This window comes from Loxodonta africana, chromosome 8 (genome assembly GCF_030014295.1).
Source record: "Loxodonta africana isolate mLoxAfr1 chromosome 8, mLoxAfr1.hap2, whole genome shotgun sequence".
Lineage (NCBI taxonomy): Eukaryota > Metazoa > Chordata > Mammalia > Proboscidea > Elephantidae > Loxodonta > Loxodonta africana.
In genome coordinates, this window is record NC_087349.1 from 112,283,503 (window position 1) to 112,300,620 (window position 17,118).

General features: G+C 44.7%; 1 protein-coding gene across 5 annotated transcripts in view; it reads left to right on the plus strand.

Moving 5' to 3' along the window:
* GRB10 (growth factor receptor bound protein 10) overlaps positions 1-17,118 on the plus strand; it is a 290,717-nt gene that overhangs the window by 167,456 nt on the left and 106,143 nt on the right. For all 5 annotated transcript variants that reach the window (XM_010587143.3, XM_023544233.2, XM_064290209.1 and 2 more), the window contains 2 exons: positions 6,833-7,052; positions 12,229-12,370. In XM_010587143.3, the coding sequence (XP_010585445.1) occupies positions 6,833-7,052; positions 12,229-12,370 (362 nt within the window). The remainder of the gene's footprint in view (positions 1-6,832; positions 7,053-12,228; positions 12,371-17,118) is intronic.

Genomic DNA, 17,118 nt, shown 5'->3' on the forward strand with positions numbered 1-17,118 from the left:
CTGCTTCCTGGTTCCTTGGCCTCTTTTTATGGTAGACCATCACAAAATACTGGGAATCATGGCCTAGCCAAGTTGACAGATATTTTGGGAGGACACAGTTCAATTCATGACATTCCACCCTTTGGCCCCCCAAAATTCATGTTCTTGCCACATGTAAAACACATTCATCCCATCATATCATAGCAAAAGTCTTAAATCAACTTGAAGTCCAAAATCCAAAAATTCCTCTTCATCTATGCAATCTAGAATACAAGTTATCTATTTCCCAATGGTGGGACAGACACAAAGTAGAGATTTCTACTACAAATGGGAGAATTTGGAGGAAAAGAAGGAATAACAGGCACCAAGAAGTGAGCAGAGCACACTACATCAGCCCTCAAGGCTTGAAAACAGTCCTCTGTTCCCTGAGACCATTTAGGCCATGGCCCTACCCTCTAGACTCTGGGCATTGGTCACACTCTCAGGATTATGAACAAAGGCCCCTTGGCTCTGGGCTTCAGCTTTGCCTTCCAGGCCCACTGGGATGGCAACTCTGCCCCCCCGCCCCCCCAAATTTAAACAGTCCCATTCCTCTGAGTCAACAGAGAGAGAAAGCCTCCCCTGGAACTGGCACCCTGAATTTGGACTTCTAGCCTCCTACACTGTTAGAGAATAAATTTCTCTTTGTTAAAGCCATCCACTTGTGGTATTTCTGTTATAGCAGCACTAGATGACTGTCAGCAGTTTTAGGGAAGAGGTGCTCCTTAAATCGGCCCACATAGATTAGCCAGACACATGTCTTAATTTAGCATATTAGCAAATACTCAGAATATTACACATTTGGGTCACTATGAGTTGGAAATGACTCGATGGCACTGGGTTTGGTTTTTGGAATTTTTTAAAACTGCTTTTGCCTTTTTTGGTTAATGAAACAATGAAAGACTTAAGATGTCATCTTAATTCTTGAAGATCTTTAATAATTGGATATTAACATAGCAAAAATTTCTATTACAAAGCTTTAAAAAGAACACTGAGTTTTAATCAATTTATGTTTCCCTCTTCGGGTTGGTCCAGAAATTGTAAGACAGTTGCCGTGAACAAAAACCATTTCCTAAACTTAAATCTAGTACTTTAGGCCATCTTCCCTTAGATTCACATATACTTTCCAAAATATAAGCATCTGCTTCTGATTTAAAGTAATACATGCTCATTGTACAAAATTTGCAACATGTGAAGAAGGGTCTGTGATCCAAAAAATTAAAAAAACAAAGTATTACTTTAAATGATACTGCTACTCTTGTACACTACTCATACCACTATGAATTCATTTAATTTGATGAGTGAGGATACCAAACTGGTAGAATTTCTAACCCTAGTGTGTCACCATTGGGCTGAGGAGCCTCCTGGTCCCCTAGCTGACGGGTGCAAAATATTTCAGAAGGCCCCAGAACAGCATGTCAGCCTGAGCACGGGGTCGGGGGGAGGAGGTGGGGGGCAGCGCAGAGTGGGGATGATCTCTAATTTCCTTCAGTTAGAGGCTTTGCCCTGAGAACTTCTCCCCCACCCCTCTCCTCTGGCACTGACTGCTCTTGTAGCTGAGTTGCCAGGAAGAACAAAAGGGCTTGAGGGAATCCTGAGACTTCAGAAAGGATCTTAGCCAACCCCAGAAATGCTTGGACCAGTTGGGTGATAGTAATGCTAACTAGAGTAATTTTTGTAGGAACCGTTGATCATTTTGCCCAATGTGTAGTGAGAATCAAACCAGTTATGCACAATATATTGGGTATGTGTTAGACTAATATCGTTATCTGTTTGGGTAGATCACCAAAAGCTGTTAATTTTGGGTCTACAGCTTTGCTAACATTTTCCTCAGGGCTTGGAATCTAGGTGGGAATTAGGTCATTTTTCTCCCCTCAAGGAAGGTCACAGATAGACTATCTGCTACTTGGTCTTTTAGATTAAATATGTAAGAAGGATTGTTAATGTTTTAAAAGCCATAATCACAAGTGGACTTGGCATTAGTAACATTTTCATTGTTGTTAGATGCTGTAGAGTTGTTTCCAACTCAGAGTGACCCTGTGTACAACCAAACAAAACACTGCCCAGTTCTGCACCATCCTCACAATTGTTGTTATGCTTGAGCCCAATGTTGCAGCTACCGTGTCAATCCATTTTGTTGAGGGTCTTCCTCTTTTTTTTCATTGACCCTCGATTTTACCAAGCATGATGTCCTTCTCGAGAGCCTGGTCCCTTCTGATAACATGTCCAAAGTACGTTAGATGAAGCCTTGCTGTCCTTGCTTCTAAGAAGGATTCTGGCTGTACTTCTTCCAAGACAGATTTGTTCCTTCTTCTGGCAGACCATGGTATGTTCAGTATTCTTCACGAACAGCACGATTCAAAGTATGAGTTCTTCAACAACAATTATGAGGATGGCGCAGGACTGGCAGTGTTTCATTCTATTGTACATAGGATTGCTGAGTCAGAACCAACTTGATGGCACCTAACAACAACAACCATGTTGTACCCAGGAAATAGATTTCTTTTTGTCCAGTTTCATGTCACCAGCTGATAATTCATATGCTTTACGTGAGCGTTTCTGCCATGAGGCCCATGAATCCTATCACTGGGAATGGGGATCTATGAATCTTCATATATACCAAGCCCTGATGGAGCCCAAGAACTGTCCCATAAATGTAGTCCCCACTCTTTTTCAGATATGTGTGGTCGTGAGGAAAAAACTCAAATTCTCATAAACTGTTAAATTTACCAGTTGTTGGTTCATAGGTATTTTCTCAACTAATACCAATTGCCATTAAGTCAGTTCTGAATCATGGCGACCCTGTGTTTGTCAGAGTAGAACTGTTGATAACAGTTTCTCTCATGAACATGGAAAAGTCTAGGGTTATGAATGTATGGGTTCTATGTAATACTTGTAAGTAGTTATATTCATATGTTGGAAAAGTGAATTTTAGGGTTTTTATATCCTGCCTCAAATCCTGACTGCCTGTAAGAACCACCGAAATAAAGCATTGATTCCATTTGTTTTAAAATATGACATGATTTGAAAATTGCATTTGTATTTCTATTTGGAATTATGGGTAGGTGATGTGTTTTTATATTTGTTGAATATCTTGAACAAGAATAGAGAAGAATATTCCAACTGTATCACACCTGATTTTCTTGTTACACTTATATCAAAACAACTCTACGTACTGAAAGTTAAATACTTGTGACTAGAATATATGAGAATAGAAAATTAAATGGTGTGCAGAGCATGTTAGGTTATATTTGCACAAAGTTTAATTTCTTAGAGCTCAACAAAAATAGCTCTCCAGGCATACATGGTCTATGTTTAAATACTTTAGAAGGCTGGGCTTTTGGTTCCTTTCCAAATGGAAACGTATAAGAACTTTTGCCATTGCACATGTCTTGGTGACTTCTTGTGTGTAGTGCCATCTATGTTTTTCTTCTCAGGAACTGACTCTGTCTACCCTTACTTAATAATTTGTCACCCGCTAGAGTTTTAGCATCTTAAGCCTTCCCCAACTCTGACACCATAGTGGTTCATTCATTACTTAAGAGTGTATAGCTTAGGTATAAAAATTGAAGAAAGGGCGATAATGGAGGAAACAGAGAAGACATTGGATAGTAACTGATCTTTACACCGTCTGTGAAGGAAGGCCACTATTGAATATATCTTGAAAAACTAAAAACTAACAAAAAAAAAAACATTGACATCCCATTAATTCTGACTCATAGTGACCCTATAGGACAGAGTAGAACTGCCCCATAGGCTATCCAAGGAGCAGCTGATGAACCTTTTAGTTAGCAACCTAACCTTTACTTAACCTCTATGTCACCAAGGCTCCTGTATCTTGAAAACATAGTATAAATAGCATTTCTTTGCAATGCCAAATTAATTTAATGAAGTGAATCTCATGTCATTTTAAAAATCTGATTAATATAAAGAAGACACTAGATGGTGCTGTAAACTAGTAAATTGAGCAATGTAGTAACAGTTAAGGAGGCAAGGTGTGACCAGAAGTTCAGTCCTCTTCTGTTAATTGACTCTGTCCTCCTCACCTGTCTGGTGTTTCCTTTTCTGGCCTTTTCCTGGTCAGCATACTTCGTTTGGTTTATGGAAGACACTTGTAATAATCAGTGAGCCTGATGCCAATTTGTTCCCATGAATTTATACATATTTTAGGACTAAACTAGCCTCGGTTTGCTAATGTCAGTGAAACTAGATGCGGATATGAATTTGAGATAAATGAGTGACTCAGTTATTTGGGACAAAGTCAGTGCTCAGTGTTGGACTGGGTTATTTAAGTAAAAGAAATAACTATTAATAACTTGATTTACAACCATGTTGTTTCACCCATATTTGTGCAGTGAATACATTCTTTATAAATCTATGATGTGAAATGTTATAAATAAAATTATTTCCCCTTCAACTTCAGTATTTCTTGCCAGAATATTTTGAGGTGCTATCTCATAGGCTCTGTGGGCTTGACATGCAGTTATCATTGAACAGACACTTAATCTTCACATTGGTTTCTAGAAGCATCTGCCTGGTTAATACCCTGTTTATTTGATTCTCCCACTTACATTGCCCTGCAGGAAAGCTTTCACAAATGGGTGGTTATCAATCCACACAGGTTCAGTGGGACTTGAAAAGAATTTAGCAGTCAGCCACATGCATAGAATTGGTGCACAGAGTCCTCACAGTGATGAACTAGCCTATGTTTGCAGGAACTGAGCGTCATTTCAGTAATATCTTTGTGTAGACTGTTATTTTTTTTCAACCCCATGTAAGGGCATGAAGAAATGTCGTCTTTAGAATCAATCCTTGAAGGATTTCATTATTGATCGTCATTAGAATTTAACTAAGTTTAAATAAAATCAGATGACCATAAGTAATTTTATTTCTAAACATAAAATGTTCGTTGACCCCTATAGGAAATTTTTAAGTCTGTTCTAGAAAAGGACTTTTTTACACTCTTAATGGCTATGAAAAATATGCGTGTTTGAGACGTTTGGATCTAGAAGTTTAACTCAGTTCGTGAAAATCATAACCTGGCGACCCTGGCTATTTGAACAGATTCACAATTCAGTGTTTTAGGGATGTTCCACGTCAGAATAGAGTAAAAGCATTTTGAAGACACGTATTGTGTCTGTATTTTGACGTTCAATTTACTTTTATATTAAGTTGAATAACATCAAAATGCATTCCTAACGGTCTTGTGACCTGACTGCAGGGAGTGGTGACTCGGAAGGACCCGGAGGACCAAGCCAAGGGGCAGAGGAGGACAGGAGGCAGCAAGAGCTGCCCACTGTGGTAGACACAGCTAGGGGCTTTCAGAACTGTTTAGGGGAAACTGCAGATGAAAACCCACTGGAGGGAAGCAAGACATTTCATTTTTCTGAAACAAATTTGGCAGAGAGCAAGAGTTTGTATTACTGTCTGATTTCTAAAGCAGAATGAAAACAGAGGTCATTGTATTTAGCAAAGTTTCTCCTTTTTATTTTTAAATAAGCAAGAGACATGGCACTATGGAAACCCATTGAATCCCTTGGAGTGCTCCCTTAGCCAGTGTGTACACAGCATCAAAGCCAACATTGTGCATTACTAAAGATTGATTCTGTAATTACAGTGAATTTTGTGCTTCACACGGTATTGATTCCTAAATGGTCCATTAAGATAGAGATACCGAGTTGTTAATCTGGTGAGTTAGGAGCGGCATATGTACTTAATTATTTTGCAAACCTTAAATTAAGGAACTACTATGCATCAGCTAAATGGGAATATAGTGAATGAGTGGCGTTTGTGATGAATACATTCTAGAACTTTCCTGAAACCCCAATTTGTGAACTCAGGTATAACTTACATTTTTCCTCATAAGTTGAATACCCTGAGGTCTCGTAAAACAAACGTAGAACTGAAGTCTCTTACTTGGTAACTGGCTTTCTTTGGGCAGCCATTTCCCACAGCTTTGATGGTTGATGAGTATTGTTGCATCGGTTTACAGACAAGGGCTAGCCTGAGACCACACAGCTGCCTAGGGGCAAAGGCGGACCTTAGGCAAGTGCATACCTGCCTGTTACCCACTTACCCCTTCCTGCCACAGACTGCAAGGGTGCTGTCCTGCTGACCTGAATATTTTACATTGTCATAAATTATTGATTATATGATAATTACTAACTATTGGCTCAGTACTTTTGTCATTTTAGTACCTGGCCACAGGATTACTATTTGACTACTTACAACCTTAGCCATAGCAATGTCTTTCTTGTGCCTGCTTACCCACATAGGCCCTGTTAACTGTTCTAGCCCTTCCAGCTCTGTGTTGGTCCGTTTCAAATCAGCCCTCACTTTATGCTGCTTTTATCAAAGTTCTGATCCCTGAGTTTATCCAACCTCTCAGCTATGTACAGGGCAGTAGGTTCATGCTAGGCAAATGTGACTGTAGCCACCCTAGTGGTGGGTGGAGAGTCTGGTGGTGGTGAGGGGAGGGGGAAAAACCAAAAAACCAAACCCATTGCTGTCGAGTCAATCTTGACTCATCGTGACCCTATAGGACAGAGTAGAACTGCCCAATAAGGTTTCCAAGGAATTTCTGGTTCATTCGAACTGCTGACCTTTTGGTTAGCAGCTGAGCTCTTAACCACTGCATCACCAGGGCTCCAAATACTAATAAGTATAGTAAATATTGTTCCTTACAGAAATTTAGAGTTACCTCAGTTAGACACCTCCATTTTGAAACCTGGTTACTAAGACGCACGTTTGAGTGAGATCCTTTGCAGTTGCTAAGGTTTCCTTTTTGTCTTTGCCTGTTGTGGTTGCCATCCAGAGGATGATGTGGACTTGGAAGCACTGGTGAACGACATGAATGCATCCTTCGAGAGTCTGTACTCGGCCTGCAGCATGCAGTCGGAGACGGTGCCCCTCCTTCAGAACGGCCAGCATATCCGCAGCCCGCTGCCAACCTCAGGGACGAGAGCCCACCAGCCGCAGGCATCGCAGCGGCAGAAGGTGCAGCGCTCACAGCCTGTGCACATCTTGGCTGTCAGGTAGGAACGGGGCATGGTGAGCCTCCCAGAGTGAATGCCCTTGCAGGGTAGGACGCTGTGTTGGCTGGCTGAATGGTGTATGAGGCTCCTGCTCATCAACTGGGTACCTTATAAGAATGGAAATTTATTGTCTCACAGTTCAGGAGGCCTAGAGTCTGAATTGGGATTGTCAGCAGGACCATGCTCCCTCTGAAGGCTCCAGGGGGAGATCCTTTCTTCTCTGTCTCAGTTTCTAGTAGTGCTGGGTGTTCCTTGGCATGTAGGTGCATCTTCACACGGCTGTCTTCCCCCTGTCTCTCGGTGTCTCTTCTCTTTTATAAGGACACCATTCAGATTGTATCAGAACTCACCCTACTTCAGGATGAGCCCACGTTAACTGGTAACATCTTCAAAGACACTATTTCTAAACGAGGTCACATTCACAGGTACTGAGGTTAGGACTTCAACATATCTTTTTGAGGGACACAGTTCAATCCGTAACGGGAGGCGATAGTGTTGGGGATGTGAAATTAAGAGGCAGATAAATTCTTTTTATTTTAATGATAGCTATATTGAAAATGTGTAGGCATGCCATCCAACATGGCAGCACTTGGACTGAGTTTGGTACCTGGTTCAGTTCAGATACCTTTTATTGAGCACCTGATAATATGACAGGCACTGAGCTAGGTGGAGTGATGCGAAAAGCATTGGAAGAAAATTCCTGCTCTGGAAATAATGAAGTAATGTCTTGCAACCCACAAAGTGTGGCCCTTAGACCAGCAGTGGTGGCATCCCTGGGGGCTTGTTAGAATGCAGAATCTCAGACCCCATCCCAGTACCTGTACTTGAGCACATTCTCCCAGGGAGTTGGGGTGGGAAGCATATCCTCTCTGTTGAACCTCACTACAAGCTTGGCAAATATGCACAGACCTAGTGGAAGAGCTTGCTAGGGAAGCTGAGGAAGGTTTCTTGGAGGTGGTAGATGTCAGAATTGGATGTTGAAGGGTGAGCAGGAGCTGTGAGATGAAGGAGGAATTTTGTGAGCAGCAGGGAGGATCTCCACAGAGGTTGGGACCAGATCACGAAGGGCTTCATATGCCATTCTTTTTGGGAAGACAGGGAAGGGCTTTGAGCAGGGGGCTGATGAGGTTGGATTTGGAGTTTTGGTAAGCTGACTCTAGATGCCAGGAGTAAGACAGACTGGGGGGTAGTCAGATTGGCAGAGCCAAGGCCAATTTGGTAGCATCTAAGGAATCCAAAGTGGAAATGAAGGCTATAGAGAAGGCATGAATCGGAGAGATAATTCTGAGGAAGATCAACAGGCTCTTGTAAACAGCTGAAGTTTTAAGGGGCTAGTTGGGGCAGAGTTTTAGTGTGACTAGAATTTTAAGTGCCTGGGAGGTTGGTAGCTAGACAGTTCAGCAGGATAGCAGTTTTGAAGTGGAAGATGTTGAGATAATTTTAGGTATTCTGAGTGGAGCTCTTTGTGAAGTCAAGCTGAGAAACAGAGACAGTTATTGAGAAACTATCTGTGTTGACTCAGGGGTTTCTTGGTAAGGGTAGTATGAGGTGCGGATGGTGAGATAAGGCTCCCCTTGCCTCTTCCTCTCTCTTCTGGGCTCCCTTGGTACGAGTGGTATTGGATTATGTCCTGGACCTCCTTTGCCCTCACCTCAGCCCCTGTCAGGCTTAGATCCTGGTGACTGCTCTTTTCTAAGTAGCAGATCTTCCTGTGACCTTGTTTCCTTCTGCTGGGGCCCTCCCTGCTTCTACAAACTTCTGTGAGGTTTCTTTTAGGTCTGAGAATCCTCTTGCCCCCAAGGTAGCCTGCTCTTTGGTTTGGAGGCAGAGTAAATTCAGAGTTGTCTTGCAGAGAGGATGTAGTGGCTGGGGTGAGGGTGGGTGGGAGGTGAGGCGATGATGATTTGACCCTTGTTCCACTTTGCTTTCTAGAGCATCACTCTCTTGCTCACTGTCTTAGTTTCTTAGTGCTCATATAACAGAAATACAAATGGGTGGCTTTAGCGAGCGTATTTAATTCTCACAACCACCCAAGAAGGTAGGTGTGGTACAGGTTATCCTCAGTTACGAGGTGAGGAACTGAAAGGAGGCACAGAGGAAAGGTAACTTGGCCCATACCTGGTGAACGGGAAGTTGCGAACCCAGGCTGAGGGGCTCTGGAGCTTGTACAAGGAATGCGTTGAGCTTTGTGCTGGGTACCCAGGATCCATAGCATATCACCCGTTCTCCTAAGGAACTCCCAGGAAGAGAGATAAGATGGAGGCAGGTACAGGACATAGCAAAGCTTGGAGAAGGTAGGGGAGGCTTCCCAGGCCACATCACAGTTGAGCCAGATCTTGAAGAAGTGTGAGTGGGCTAAGGTGAACATGGAAAGGCAGTGGATTTGTTCTAATCTAGACAAATTGATCAGCATGGGCAAAGGCATCAGGAACAGGTTGGAGTCACCCTCTACCCCGCCCTCGGCCCACAAATTTTTGTCACCATCCCTGACTCCAACAGCCCTAAATCTTAGCTCCCCCTTCACATTCATTTCTCTTTTTGAAATTGTGAGACAGTATATCCTTTTGTTGTATGCCTCTTCTAGGGGAAGCTTTTCAGCTTTGCATAATGCCCATTAGTTTTACTCTTGACAATATTTGGGAACTACTCTTAAGTCAATACAAAACTTTGTAAGATGTTGAAAATAGCCTAATGAAGCGATATGCTTTGGTGAACAACTAGAACATCAAAGAGAACTTCAGCATCTTGTATTATAAGTCAGAACAGAAAAGAACTCTCATTCTTTGGGGTTACACAACCACTGGTTAGAGGCTGTGGGCTGGAATAGACTGAAAATAGTGTTGGCTGCATCTCACCACTCTCTTGTTCTGTATTACAAGGGTCAGACTTCACGTGGACATCTTGCCAAGGCTGGAGCTATTATGGGAAGAGTGGGATTTGTTAACAGTAAAAATAAACTTTCTGGCATATTGTCAAGCCATTATAGGAATATTGTTGTCCTTAGGTGCTGTCAAGTTGGTTCTGAATCATAGCGACCCTATGTACGACAGAGTGAACACTGCCCAGTCCTGTGCCATCCTCACAATTGTTGTTATGTTTGAGCCCATTGTTGCAGCCACTGTGTGAATCCATCTCATTGAGGGACTTCCTCTTGTTTGATGGCTCTCTGCTTTACCAAGCTTGATGTCCTTCTCTAGAGACTGATCTCTCCTGATAACATGTCCAGAGTACGTGAGGCAAAGTCTTTCCATCCTTGCTTCTAAGAAGCATTCTGGCCGTATGTCTTCCAAGACAGATTTGTTTGTTCTTCTGGCAGTCCATGGTATATTCAATATTCTTCACCAACACTGTAATTCACATGCATCAATTCTTCTTCACTCTCCCTTATACATTGTCCAACTTTCACTTGCATATGAGGCAATTGAAAATATCATGGCTTGGGTCAGGCTTTCAAATACAGGAATGGCTCTCATCTGTTTCACAACACTGATTTCCTTCATTCCATGTGAGCACTTGTATTTTTAAATCTACAATTCATTTCCTGATCCTCTTGGAATGGCAACACAGGGCCTCCTTGAAAATCAGGGTAAGTTGGTAAAAAGAACAGAGTAAAATGGTCACAGAGTGCACTTATCTAGTGACATAGCTCCAGGAAAGCTCTTTGTGAGGTGTGGAACCCCCTTGAAGTAATAGTTTGGCCTTTGGTCCTGGTTTCTGAGAGCTGGACCACCGCTGAGGCCAATGAGTAGGAGCTGACCAGACCAAGAAGTACCAACTGGGAGCCAGATGCTGACTAAGCCTCAGGAGGCATGATGTAATCTTGTGGCCACATGGTGAGGCTGCTACATGTCTTGGGAGCAGGAGGCTCAGTGGAGCTTCCTGGGTGCTGAGAATGAACATCTGCTCTCAAAAGGGTAGTTGTATCCCCTGGGGACATGGAAGCTCTGTACTGATACCCCTCCCAGACCTCACCTTATGTATTTGTCATTCCAAGAGATTATCAGACCTAAGAAACAGAGAAGGGGCCAGTACCTGCTGACCTAGCTCTAGGTGAATGGGGATGAGTGAGAGAAAGGGCTGCTACTCATTACTAGCTCTGGGTGAGTAAGGATGAGAGAGGACATAATTGGCATGTGCAGTGGGATTTATTATCCACCACACATTAGGTGTCAGAAGTGGGATATCTCAGCCTCCCTGGGCTGGTTTGATAACAATGGGTGCAGCAAGCAGGGTTAGCTAGAGAGAATTCTGACAGTGCATTAGTGGGTGATTGATCTAGTCAAGTTGTAAAAACATTTGTGTGAAGACACAGCCTGCAGGAAAGGTTCGTTTGGTGTGTTTAAATGAGAATAAGGACGGGGGTTCTAAGCCATGACAAGGACCCGATACTGCAGCTCGTTTTTGCTCTTCTTTCCTTGAAATGGGGTCTACAGGCTTAACCCGGTATCGGCCGTCTCATGTGAATGGCAGAGTCGCTCTTTCCAGGAGGGCCCTGGAGATGTGTAAGGGATGTGCCAGCCGTGACCCTCTTGAAGGGAAGCATAAGGCAGTTGGCATTGTTTTTGCTCTGACGTTGATCCTGATATTTTTTGCTATTTCATTCTTGTGCTTGGTTTGTCATCCTATGTGTGGTTTGCTTAGTTGTGTGACCAGCGGGTTTCATGTTCTTGGGAGGAGGGAGCAGGCAGCCCTGGAGAAATGACAAGGAAGGGGGAAAGATAATGTAAGATTCAACGGTGGCTCTTAGTGATGTTGACTGGGGCACAGCAGGCAGCTCTGAGGTAACATAAACATGCTGTTTAGTGCTCTGGGGAGGATAGGTACACGAAGCATTTCTTTCCAGTTAATTCAGTATCAGCAAGCTTTTTGTATAAATAAGCACCCACTCCACAACTGAAGTGAGGCCTCTTCCCATTGAAACTCACTGTTCTTATAGAAGTGCTCTTACAGTACCTCTTCGCACATCAGGGATTCATTGAACAAAACCCTGAGGAGGCATTGGAGCAAATGCCGCTACATGCCTGTGCTGTGCATTTTTTCAGATTTGAGTGCACGCCCAGGTAGTATTATAAACTGTGGCTTCCTTGTCCCATGGGGTGTTAGTGGAGAAGGGAATCCCTACCCACTGGGTCCAAGGATTGCAGCTTTTCACAAGCAGTTGTCTCTTTCCTCCCAGGCGCCTTCAGGAAGAAGACCAACAGTTTAGGACCTCGTCTCTGCCAGCAATCCCAAACCCCTTTCCTGAGCTCTGCGGTGCTGGGAGCTCCCCTGTGCTCTCACCAGGCTCCTTGCCTCCCAGCCAGTCCGCGCCTAAGCAGGTGAGCACACCCCTGGCCTGAGCATCAGCTGCTTGGCCTTGGGGCCTGGACCATGTGCTGGTTGATTGCTTTGGGGAGAAGGGTGGGACATTGTGGGGTCTGGCCAATTGCTTTGGAGAGAGGGAGGGACATTATGGGGTCTTTTCTCTTTGTTCTTGTCTTGTTTAGCTGTTACATCGTTGCTTTGTAAGGCTTTTCTGTTGACCAAAATTCCAGTTAGGAAGGCAGGGATATATCGGTTTTAGAAAAAGTCTCAGAAAAATGGTAAGGAATAATTTCATGCTTAAGGATTAATTTTAGTTCTCTGAAGTAATTCACCACAAGATCGCCTTCACTATCTGGATAACCGAAGTGTTAAAGGTCTGGCCTCTTTCGGGCACCTGGACTTCAGCACATTGTAGTTGAAGAGTTTCCGTCCTATGTCCTGACTTTGAATATGGTCTGCGCAAAGGGGAAGAATGTTCACTTCACCCAGAAAGTGATAACCACCTTTTCATATTAGTAGTTTCTACTATGAGGTAGATATCATGTAATCATTATCCTCATGTGAAGAAACTGAGGCTCAAAGAGATTAAATTAGGTAACTTGCCCAAAGACAAGTAGCCAGTGAGTCAACCTGCCAGGCTACTGGGCAGAGAAATGGGCTGGTAGCGCCTTCCCTCCTGATTGGCAGGACCTGGTGGCACGATTGTTAGAGGCTCTGGAGGAAGTACCAGTTATGCCTCAAGGTGATGTGGTGGTGGTAACAACAATAGCATGTAATAGTTATTAAGTGATTTCTATGTGTAGCTCACTTATTCCTCAAAACAGCACTATGGTTTAGGTATAGATGTTACCTCCGTTCTGTAGCTGAGGAAACTGAGGCTGGCTATAAGTGGTAGAGCTGGGACATGACCCAGTGTAAGTGATATAGCTGGGGGGGTGACCCCATGTAAATGGTAGAGCTGGGGGGTGACCGGGTAGAAGTGGTCAAGCTGGGGGGTGACCCAGAATAGTGGTAGAGCTGGGGGTAACCCAGTATATGTTGTAGAGCTGGAGGGGGGTGACCATAACACTCAGTATGCATGGGAGAGCTGAGAGTGGCCTGGCATGAGTGGTTTGGCCTGTGATCTTAGCCACTGTAGTCATGTGCTTCCTGAGATCTTGACTTTCTTATACATATGCTACAAGAGTAGTTCAGAAATCTGTCTGCCTTTTCTTTTAGAGTCATTCTTTTCTCCTCCCTCCCCAGTTGTCTCTGTGTTGTTCTCAAGCATGATATGCCAACAATTCCTTTTGCTTCAAATCGGCCTACCCTGCTCCCTGCAGGCTCTGCCCTCTTGGGAGACAGGCATGTATTCTAATATCCACCCACTTCCCAGCATTGCTCCCGTCCTGACCTTATGCCCAGAGCAGGCCGCGTGGTAGCACTATCAAAACTTAGAAGGTGAGGTCAGTGCTGGCGAGGCTGCGGCACTGGTCACATGCTCGAGTGCATCTGGGCTGTCTACCTCCCTGGTGACCTTCTGCATCAAATAAGGATCTAGACAGGCCGTCTGTGGACTTGTCACTGAGTTTGTTTACAGAGTTACCCTAAAATAAAACCATGAAAATATTATCTGGTCCTCTCAGCAGCAGGGAAAAAACTGGCTTCCACCCCGATGCGCTCCCCATCTTTGTAAGCAGAACAAGGAAGCCTTGGAATTTTGCCTACTGGTGGTTTTCTTGGGATCAGAGTCAGTTCCCCGTGATAACTTTGCTTTGGCGTCTGAATTTTTGTCGACTGAACGCTCAAAACCACAAGGGCAAGCAAGTGCAGGATGGATTCTTCACACATAGCACTCCTTGTAGAAAGTCATGTTCTTTTTTCTTTTTAATTTTATTTACCTGCTTGTTATAGATTGAATTGTGCCCCTCCAAAAACATGTGCCCCCTGTACCTGTAGCGTAGTCCTGGTGGTGCAGTGGTTAAAAGCTTGGCTGCTAACCAAAAGGCTGGCTGTTCGAATCCACCAGCTGCTCCTTGGAAACCCTATGGGGCAGTTCCACTCTGTCCTGTAGGGTCACTGTGAGTCAGAATTGTTTTTTTGTTTTTTTTTATGCTTGCAGTTATAATCCCATTTGGAAGTGGGTTTTCTTTGTAATGATAATTAGATAGTATTCATGTAGAGTGTGTCTTAAGTAAATCTCTCTTGAGATGAAAAAAGCAGATCAGGCATAGAGAAGCCCAAGGAGAGGTGGGGTAGAGAGATACCAAGTCACATGCAGATCTCCCAGGAGTTAGAAGCTTAGAGTCAAGGATCCTCCTCCAGAGCTGACAGAGAGAAAGCCTTCCCCTAGAGTGTGCACCCTGAATTCAGACTTCTAGCTTCCTAAACTGAGAAAATAAGTTTGTTTGTTAAAGCCACCCACTTGTGGTATTTCTGTTATAGCAGCACTGGGCAACTAAGGTAATGCTTGAAGGTTGCAATTCTTTATCTACACCAGGTTCTTTTGATCTCATGAAAACCGTGTTCACTGGTGCTGCTGGTGATGATTGCCAGGCGACCTCTAGAAAGCTACAGAGGCCTGGAGCTCTAGGATAACACTGGGAGATTCTGGTGTCCAAAAAAAGGAGCCCGGCTGGTGCAGTGGTTAAATACATGGCTGCTAACTGAAAGGTCGACCGCTCGAACTCACCAGCCGCTCCACAGGAGAAAGATGTGGCAGTCTGCTTCCATAAAGATTACAGCCTTGGAAACCCTAGGGGACAGTTCTTCCCTGTCCTGTAGGGTCGCTGTGAGTTGGAATTGACTTGAAGGCAACAGTTTTGGTGTGCAGAATAGTTTGGCCTCCACTGCTTGCCTGAGGAAAGAGAAATCTGGTGTTCTTTTTCCTTTCATTCCAAGTCAGAGGAAACATTATTGGAAACAGCGTCCAGTCCAGAGTGGATGTGGTATAAAAATAGCTGATGCGTACCCCATGTGCGTGCTGCCTACAGCCGCCGCATGCCCTGGCAAAAACTCAGCCCACGGGAGAAGAAAGTGTCACATGTCTTTGGGAGGTATTGGGAACAGTGAAAGGGCCACAGCTCCTTTAATCCCATTGTGATGTTCATTGGTAAAAGGACTCATGATGAAAGAAGAGGGCAGGGGAAATCTAAGCATCCATGTCAAACGAAAAATCATTCTGACTCAAGGCCGTTCTTTAAGGAATTTCAGGTGATAGACACAGAGGCATGAGCTGTCTAAACTGAAGGCAGAATGGAGTGTTTGGTAGTGTAAGAGATTAGGGTGAGGTGCTAGAAGTAGTTCTATCCAGAAGGATCGGGAAGTCTTCCATCCACCAGTGTCCTCTCACGAGGGGTCCCAGAGTGGGTGGCAGCACATGGGCTGGCTCCAAGTGCTCCCACACTTATCGACCCCCACTCACTGCCTTACAGTCCTGCCAAGCACTGTTCACCCAAGCTAAGGGTATCCTTGGGGCTAATCTGAGTCAAGGCAGTGTCACAGTCGTGGCAATGGCTGTATTTTATCCAATCCCCAAGCTGGGGAAGGCTTAACCCAAATGAAAAGGAGCAGCTTCTGCCCTTGGATCAGAGATCACTGTGTATGAATGGAAGCCTGTGATGACCCGCTTGTCCTTTCCTGCCCACTTTGCACTTGACCTCCTCAGACCTCCAAGGCTCTGCTCCCTCCTGGGTCAGGGGTCCTGCCAGCCTCCCCTGTGTTGACCCTGCTCCTGACCTTATTCTATAATGAGGCTGGAGCTGTGGTGCCTGCCCAGGGGCATCTACAAGAGCAGCACTACAGGCTCTGACCTCTCACCCACCCCCAGCTGGGGCAATATCTGCCTGGGAGGAGAGGGGGCTGTATGTAGACCACTCCTCTCCTGCACCCCCACCCTGAGCCCCTGGACACCCCAAGCCTGGCGTCAGGTTACGGCTGAGCGCCCTTGTACACAGAAAGCCTGCAGGACAGCAAGACTTCTGGGCCCAGTCAGGGAACCACAGCCTGGTGGGGTCAGCTGGCCCCAGATGCAGAGGGGTTGCGGGAGAGCCTAGCAGGCCTCAGTCTTCCCATAGCTTAGGTGCCAGCTGGAGGGGAGCCGGTGAGTGCAGAGCTGCACTGATCTCTGTGTCAGGGGTCTGCCTGCTCGGCAGACTGGGTGGCTTTGGACAGACGATGGCCTCCTCCAGCAGTCTGCTTCATTGTTTGTAAGATACAGCAGTGGACATTATGCTCTTTAAGGTCTCTTCCACACCTGTCCTTTGATTCAGTGTCGGTGGAAGAGGGCTCCTGTGTGGGATCAGGCTGGGAGTGAGGCTGGAGAGCAGGCGGCTTAGAGCCACCCGCTCCCGCCCACCCATCTGTCAGGCCTCCCATGAGCAGGAGTGGTGTGCTGGGAGCTGTACACCACAGTTTCGTCCTCATGTGGGCGAAACCACCAGGACCTGGCACTCCTCAGAGGCAACGACTGCGTGACCCCTGGTTTCAAAAATGAGGTTAAATCCTGTTGTATATAGAAAATAAGATTTAAGGATGTAAGTGATAGTGATGTTTTTCCCCCAAGGCTTTTGACAGTGTTTTCTAATATCTTGGTGTCTTAGAATTCTGTAGAGAAACAGAACCAGTAACATGGATGGATAGATGGATAAATAGATGGATGGATAGATGAGTAGAGAGAAAGAGGGAGATCACACACACACACACAAACACACAAAGAGAAAGAGGTTTTGAGGAATTGGCTCACTTGACTGTGGGGGTTGGTAAGTGTCTTAGTCATCTAGTG